This window comes from Peromyscus maniculatus, chromosome 7, assembly GCF_049852395.1.
Source record: "Peromyscus maniculatus bairdii isolate BWxNUB_F1_BW_parent chromosome 7, HU_Pman_BW_mat_3.1, whole genome shotgun sequence".
NCBI lineage: Eukaryota > Metazoa > Chordata > Mammalia > Rodentia > Cricetidae > Peromyscus > Peromyscus maniculatus.
The window spans coordinates 90,317,482-90,325,916 of NC_134858.1; the positions used below are offsets into that span (position 1 = coordinate 90,317,482).

At 49.1% G+C, this 8,435-nt stretch overlaps 1 protein-coding gene across 1 annotated transcript; it reads left to right on the forward strand.

Annotated features, from left to right (window-relative positions):
* The first annotated feature begins 4,220 nt into the window (after positions 1-4,220).
* LOC121823529 (uncharacterized) lies at positions 4,221-6,617 on the forward strand. Its single transcript, XM_076576828.1, has one exon. The coding sequence runs from the start codon at positions 4,605-4,607 to the stop codon at positions 6,615-6,617; it is 2,013 nt and encodes a 670-aa protein (XP_076432943.1). The 5' UTR covers positions 4,221-4,604.
* The last annotated feature ends 1,818 nt before the right edge of the window (positions 6,618-8,435 follow it).

Below are 8,435 nucleotides of genomic sequence, written 5' to 3' on the forward strand. Positions count from 1 at the left end.
CGCCTTATATATCTTTTTGCTTTCTACCACCACTCCCTGGGATTAAAGGCTGGCTTTCTGGGATTAAAGGCGTGTGCCACCACCGCCACACTCTTGCTATGGCTCTAATAGCTCTGACCCCCGGGCAACTTTATTTATTAACATACAATCAAAATCACATTTCAGTATAATTAGATTACCACCACACCCTCTTCCCTCCTCCCGCCCCTCCAGCGTCTGCCTCCCGACTCTCCCCCCATTCCTTCCTACAACAAGGCAAAGCCTCCCATATGGAGGTACATTTAGCAGAAGCAGGTCGAAGCACCTTCCCTGTGTGAGGTGTCCCATCATAGAAGTGGGCTCTAAAAGGCCTGCTCATGCACCAGGGATGGATTCTGATCCTACTGCCAGGGGACCCCTCAAGCAGATCATGCTACACAACTATCTCGCTAGGGCATTGGATTCTTTGGAACTAGAATCACAGCTTGTTTTGAGCAACCATGTGGGTTTGAGGAATTGAATCCTGGTCTTCTGGAGGATCAGCCAGTGTTAAACTGCTGAGCCATCTTCCTAATCACCTCGCTCACTTTAAGGTTCAGTTGCTTGTAGTCGTCTGCAGTCTAGTAATGTAAACAAGGATTGTATAAACATTAAACTGTGTGATAGTCTGTGTAGCTTCATGGGAACCTGCACTGGTAGCCACACTATGTATTAAGTTGTCTGTAATAGTATTGATGAATTGATGAAGGGACTTGAGTGTGACAGGACCTTTCACAGCCCAGTTTTGCATGATCCAAGAACAGTAAGATGCTGGATGCTCACAGTTATCAAAGATAGCCCCTAGACGATGGCTCCAAGTTTGTTGTTTCACACCAGTGAAACTTAAAGATGCAGACTCTTGTAGGAGCAAGTATAGTAGAAGCAAGCTTTATTAAGTGTGGCTACAGAAAAGTAAGCAGCTGACAAGAAGAGAGAGAATCTCCTGAGTTAGGACATGTTTCTGATATAGAAAAGGCTATTGAATTTCCTTAGTCTAGGAGTTTTATACTGGACAAAGGCTGAGGTCACCACAATTAAAGTTGGTTAGTTCTCCGTGTTATCATAGGCCAATTGGGTAGAGAGTCCATAGGTTCTGTGCACATTTCTCTATCCTAAAGAAGGAGGTTGATCATGTCCTGTTCATATGCTTCCACTCTATAATACATGTGAGCAGCTTGCAGTTATCAGTCCAAATATTTTCCCTCACAGAAAGTTAATGTCTGTATCAGTATTACAGAGTGTGTGTTTAAAGAAGCTTATTTTACTTAAAATTGCCTCCAATATATAAGAGTAACGATGCTGGTAACTCAGGCAGACCAAAGATAAACTGTAAAGTGCACCATTTTAGAGACTAGTGAACACTGTTAAATTAACAATGAAAAAATTCCATGTTGAGGCTGGTAAGACCTGTGGTAAGAACAGTGCTGTCCTTGTTATTATGGAAAACTATAGAACACGCATTGCAGTATAGAGTTCTGCACATATGTTTTCAACCATCCATCAGGTATCTTAGACTTGTTCCCTCAGAAACGGGTGTTTGTATACATATTTTGTTCTAATAAAAATTTACTTGTAAAAGACAAAACTAATTGAATCACTCATAAGACTCTATTATAAAGGAGCAAACTGTTTTCTACATGGGAGAAAGTGCCTCACAGCTCCACCAGGCCACTGCTTTGTTAGGGCTCCAGTAGTTACAGAATTCCAGACTTACAAATGGTAAGCCTGCCACTTCCTGGAAGGCCAGTCACATTGTTGAAGCTGGAGCTCATAAAGAAAGAGACTGGAAGAGGCAAATGGGATGTCACTGCCAGTGCCACTGGATGTACGGTGCTATGCCTAGTAAGGTTCTTGACAGATGTTCAGTTCCTAAACATTACATCTAGTCATTTTATGTTTCATTAAACATGGAATACGTGATGTGAGTTATCTCTTCATGTTGCCTCTGAAAATATGTTCTCAAGATAGATCTGAGCATCTTCAAATTAATTACACAGTCATGAACCTACTTGCTAAAACTCAAGCGATGCTGCAGTTTTGAGACACAGACTTTTTAAGAGTGACGTTTCTCAGTTATCTTTTCCTGTACTTGGGGAATATGGCAGGTTACTGAAAAAGTTATGTATCTAAACGATTTTCACTTCCAGAGCTAATCTGTGAATCATAAGATCAGTGGTAAACCCTGAAGTTACTGGGATTTTCTGTTGTTCAAAAGTAGAAACTTTATTTTATCAAAATTCTGCTTACTGTTGTGTATTTTAAGTTGTTAAAACATTCTTCATTCATTATTCAGGGATAATTTAAAAACAGAATTCCTTGCTTCAGGCTATTTTGAACAGAAATCAAAACTAGGCACATAGGACACACCTCACAGTGGCCAAAATCACTATACATTTCCCCCTTTCCTTTAGCTCTAGAACAACATATATGTTTTCAGTTAATAGAAAGCAGGTTAAGTTCTTACCTAAGGCAGTATATTTTTGTGATGCACACTTTCTGTAGCTTCCATTTCATTAGATCTGCACACATACTACTTCATTCCAGGCTACTTAGCAGCTGGCATCTGGTTCTTTTCAACCAGATTTACATTCTGAGTCCGCTCAAACTTGGTGGTTTCTTTTATATGAGGTGAGATTTTGGCTTTAGTCTTGTCTTGACTTTGATCTTGCATTCTTCCTTTTGAAAGAGTCCAGTCCACTTGGAATTTAAATATTTCAGGACTCTGGATTTCTACGAATACCTTTCTTTTGATTTCAATTTCAGATTTTTGAAACCAAAATATGACACAAGGTTGAGATTTTAAACTTAACTTTTGTTCTTCTTTTTTAAAAAAAGTCCTCAGATACTTTTATTTGTGTCTTTCCTTGTGATGGGGAATTAGCCTCACTGAAGAATTTGCTTTTCTGCCTAGATGGTTTAAAATTTATAGAGCAATAATCAGAATAGAAATAGTTGAATTGCTGTAATTTTGTCAAATAATTGATCTAACTGACAATGAATACTACCCTGCTGTGGGATGGTCTGTATGTCAATAAATAAAACACTGATTGGCCAGTGGCCAGGCAGGAAGTATAGGCAGGACAAGGAGAGAGGAGAATTCTGGGAAGTGGAAGGCTGAGTGGGAGAGTCACTGCCAGCCACCATCAGGACAAGCAGCATGTAAAGATGCCGGTAAGCCATGAGCCACGTGGCAAGGTATAGATTTATGGAAATGGATTAATTTAAGATATAAGAACAGTTAGCAAGAAGCTTGCCATGACCATACAGTTTGTAAGCAATATAAGTCTCTGTGTTTACTTGGTTGGGTCTGAGCGACTGTGGGACTGGAGGGTGACAAAGATTTGTCCTGACTGTGGGCAAGGCAGGAAAACTCTAGCTACACTACCCAATTTGGCATTTATGAATGAGGTTCCTGGGGTGATAGACCCAGTAGAATTCCATAGTGTTTTACTGAATACATATATTGAAAGACCCCCGCTCCATTATGAGGATATGGGGCGTTGGGCCGATGTTATGCCCCCCCAATAACTTGGCCTTAGAAACGCCATTCTGCAGGAATCAGAAAAACAGGAGTTCACAGCTGTGACTAACTAGCCAGCCGGCCTTGGAAGAAAAAGATAACTATGGTCAGCCATCGGGCCTAAGATAGGGGATAATTGGGTCAGCAGCCTTGGGAGTAAGACAGTTGATATTTTATGGCGGGCCCCTGGCCTTGAAGAATAGGCAGCTGGCCTGGGCAAGGCCAAGTCAGCCACACGTCAAACTTCTGATAATTAAAGAACGCGACCCCAAGTTCACCCTGGCCCTCTGTAAAACAGCCAATAGGGACCCTGTAACTATGCTTCTCGCTTCTGTAGCCGCGCCTCTGCCCCTGAAATCCCATAAAAAGTCCCCTTTGCCCTCGGTAGGCGCGCAAGTCTTCTGAGAGACTTGGCCCCAGGTACCTGTGCATTTAATAAAGCCTCTTGCTGTTTGCATCTGATCTGTGGTTTCGGTGTGTTTCCCGGGTCCGGGGTCTCTCCCTGAGGGAAGATCTCCCCTGGGGGTCTTTCATTTGGTGGCCCGTACGGGGATTGAGACCCCTCCCTGGGACCACCGACCCACCATCAGGAGGTAAGCCGGCCGGCCTTGGTTTATGTCCAGTCTGAGTGTTGTCTGTTTGCCTAAGTGTTGAATGTTGTTTGTTTGTCTTCGCGCCTGCGTCTGATAATCTGTCTGTGTCAGTGGATCTGAAAGAGGGGGCCGACGGGCCTGGACTTCGCCGCTGAACCCTAGGAGACGTCCTAGGGAAATCTGAAACCCTGGAAGGAATTCCACGGGAATCTGTAGTGCCTTCTGAGGCACGGTCTGAAGTGCCTTCTGAGGCACGGTCTGTATTGCCCTCTGGGGCACGGTTTTTTGGGGCCACTCACGTATCAGAGGGATACGTTGTGCTGGTTGGAGAAGAGGGGGTTGGACCCTCGCAGTCTCCTTCTGAGGTTTTGCTTTCGGTTTGGAACCGAAGCCGCGCAGCGCGTGTCAGTGTTATTTGTATTGGTTTGTTGTTCCTTGTTTTCTGTTTAACCGTTCTCCTCCTAGAGACAACCATGGGACAGACTGTCACCACCCCCTTGAGCCTCACGCTTAAACACTGGTCAGACGTAAAGATACGAGCCAACAACGAAGGAGTCGTAATCAAGAAGAAAAAATGGATCACTCTTTGCGAGGCCGATTGGGTTAAAATGAATGTAGGATGGCCTCGTCAGGGAACCTTTAACCTTAGTCTTATTTCACAGGTGGAGGGAAAAGTTTTTGCTTCCAGTCCCCAGGGCCACCCGGACCAGGTCCCATACATTGCCATGTGGAGACTCCTGACAACAGAACCTCCCCCATGGGTTAAGCCGTTTCTCTTCCCCTCGGCCCCCCGGCAACAGCAGCGCTCGCCGAATCCCGGGGCCGAGGAAGCCAGATCGGCGGATCCCTCCCACTCCCTGTTCCTCCCTAACCCCACACCAGCAAGTCTTTTCCTCTCCCCGCAGGCCGCCGCGCCGGCGCAGGCGACTGTGGGAGGTGGGAACGCGCAGGCGGGTGCGCAGGCGACTGTGGGAGGTGGGAACGCGCAGGCGGGTGCGCAGGCGACTGTGGGAGGTGGGAACGCGCAGGCGGGTGCGCAGGCGACTGTGGGAGGTGGGAACGCGCAGGCGGGCGCGCAGGCGGCCGCAGGTTATGGTGCCGGCGCTCAGGCGGGGCCGGGGATGGGATCGGCGGGAGACTGCTCCCCGACCGGCTCTGGGACGACTGGGGAGCCCCGATTTGGGGAAGGGGGCTCAGGAGGGACGGCGCCACTGATGAGCGCCAAACCACTGCTCCCTCCCGCCTCTCCTTCCTCCTCCCTTTACCCTGTTCTCCCACGAAAGGATTCCCCTAAGGCTCCCGTCCTCCCCCCGGACCCCAATTCACCTCTTATTGACCTCCTCACAGAGGACCCACCACCATACCCAGGGAATCGGGCACCGGAGGGACCGGTGGCCCCTGCAATGGCACCGGAGGGACCGACGGCCCCCCCGGAGGCGCCTGAACAGCCTCCAAGGAGAGAGAGGGAAGATGAGATTCCGGCTCCCTCCCCAATTGCCGGTCGCCTACGAGGAAAGCGCGACGAGCCAGCTAAGGAGTCCAGAGCCTTTCCCCTTAGGGAAGGTCCTAACCACCAGCTCCAATACTGGCCGTTTTCAGCGTCTGATCTCTACAACTGGAAACAACATAATCCCCCTTTCTCTAAGGACCCTGTTGCCTTGACTAACCTGATTGAGTCCATTTTAGTGACCCACAAGCCCACTTGGGAAGATTGTCAGCAGTTACTGCAGACCCTCCTGACGGTGGAGGAAAAGCAGCGGGTCTTCCTGGAGGCTCGGAAGCGGGTTCCAGGAGAAGATGGAAGACCCACCCAATTGCCTAATATCATTGACGCAGCCTTTCCCCTCACCCGCCCGAACTGGGACTTCGCGACCCCGGAAGGTAGGGAGCACCTACGTCTCTATCGCCAGTTGCTCTTGGCGGGTCTCCGAGGGGCAGCTAGACGCCCTACCAATCTGGCCCAGGTTAGAAATGTAACCCAGGGAAAGGAGGAAACGCCGGCAGCGTTCTTAGAAAGACTTAGAGAGGCATACAGAATGTATACCCCGTACGATCCAGAAGATCCAGGACAGGCGCCGGGTGTCATACTGTCTTTCATCTATCAGTCAAGTCCAGATATAAGGGCCAAGTTACAGAGACTAGAAGGATTGCATTCACTCAGTTTGTCAGATTTATTGAGAGAGGCAGAAAAAGTGTTTAATAAGAGAGAAACTCCTGAAGAGCGGGAAGAGAGATTATGGCAGAGGCAGGAAGAGAGAGATAAAAAGCGTCATAGGGAAATAACTAAAGTCCTGGCCACTGTAGTATCTCAGGGACAGGTCAGCGAGGGAGTTAGGAAGAGAGATCGGAGAAAGCCACCACTGGACAAAGACCAGTGTGCTTACTGTAGAGAGAGAGGACATTGGGCTCGTGACTGCCCAAAGAAGCCTCAAGAGTCTCGGAAGCCTAAGTCAAGGGCCACGGACCTCCTCAATCTGGAGGATTAGGGAGGTCAAGGCCAGGAGCCCCCCCCTGAGCCTAGGATAACTCTCAAGATTGGGGGGCAGCCAGTGACCTTCCTGGTGGACACCGGGGCTCAACATTCAGTCCTGACCCACACCGGGGGCTCTCTCAGTGACCGCACAGCTTTGGTCCAGGGGGCCACAGGTAGCAGGAGATATCGATGGACCACCGAGAGAAAGGTTCAGCTGGCATCTGGACAGGTAACCCACTCTTTTTTGCATATACCTGACTGCCCTCACCCATTATTGGGCCGAGACCTGTTGACTAAGCTCAAGGCTCAGATCTATTTTGATGATAAGGGGTCGACTGTGACAGGACCCAAAGGGACCCCCCTACAAGTCCTAACCCTAAAACTGGAAGAGGAATACCGCCTGTTTGAATCTGAGCCCTCTAAGGAGCCACCACAAGAAATGCAGGACTGGTTGAGGGAATTTCCCTCAGCATGGGCAGAGACTGGCGGCTTGGGGCTGGCTCGCGACCAACCCCCACTTGTTATTCAGTTAAAAGCTTCCGCCACTCCCGTTTCAATCAAACAGTATCCTATGTCCCGGGAAGCCCACGAGGGCATTAAACCGCACATCAGGAGACTTTTGGACCAGGGAGTACTTGTGCCCTGTCGATCACCTTGGAATACCCCCCTCCTGCCTGTAAAGAAACCTGGGACAGGGGATTATAGACCGGTTCAAGACCTGAGGGAGGTTAATAAACGGGTTGAAGATATACACCCCACGGTGCCAAACCCTTACAACCTCCTCAGCACTCTTCCGCCAACCCACGTTTGGTATACGATACTGGACTTGAAGGATGCCTTCTTCTGTTTGAGATTGCACCCCCAGAGCCAACTACTGTTCGCTTTTGAATGGAGAGACCCAGAGATGGGACTTTCAGGACAGTTGACCTGGACTCGGCTCCCCCAGGGGTTTAAAAACAGCCCGACTCTTTTTGATGAAGCCTTACACTCAGACTTAGCCGAATTCCGGGTTGAACACCCGGCCTTAATCTTGCTCCAATATGTGGACGACCTCCTCCTAGCAGCCAGAACCCAGGCTGAATGTCAGAGGGGCACTCGGGCCCTTTTGACTAAACTGGGACAGAAGGGCTATCGGGCTTCGGCTAAGAAGGCTCAGATTTGCCAAAGCAAAGTCATTTACTTGGGTTATGCCCTAGAGGGAGGACAGAGATGGCTCACGAGAGCACGGAAAGAGGCCATACTCTCCATACCCCCTCCAAGGAACCCCCGCCAGGTGCGGGAGTTCCTAGGTACAGCCGGCTACTGCCGCCTCTGGATCCCGGGTTTTGCTGAAATGGCTGCCCCCCTGTATCCTCTCACCAAGCCTGGGACCATGTTCCACTGGGGAGAGGAGCAGCAACAGGCCTTTCAACGAATTAAGAACATCTTACTTGAGTCACCAGCCCTTGGCCTGCCAGATCTGACCAAGCCTTTTGAACTGTTCGTGGACGAGAACTCAGGCTTTGCAAAAGGGGTACTGGTACAGAGATTGGGGCCATGGAAGAGACCTGTAGCTTATTTATCCAAGAAATTAGACTCGGTAGCTGCAGGATGGCCCCCTTGTCTGCGCATGGTAGCCGCCATTGCTGTTTTGCTCAAGGATGCAGGGAAACTGACTTTGGGACAGCCATTAACTGTGTTATCCTCTCATGCGGTGGAAGCTCTGGTCCGGCAGCCCCCAGACAGGTGGCTCTCAAATTCCAGGATGACCCACTACCAGGCTCTGTTGCTAGACACAGACCGAGTGGTGTTCGGACCAGTTGTCTCCCTCAACCCCGCAACCCTGCTGCCC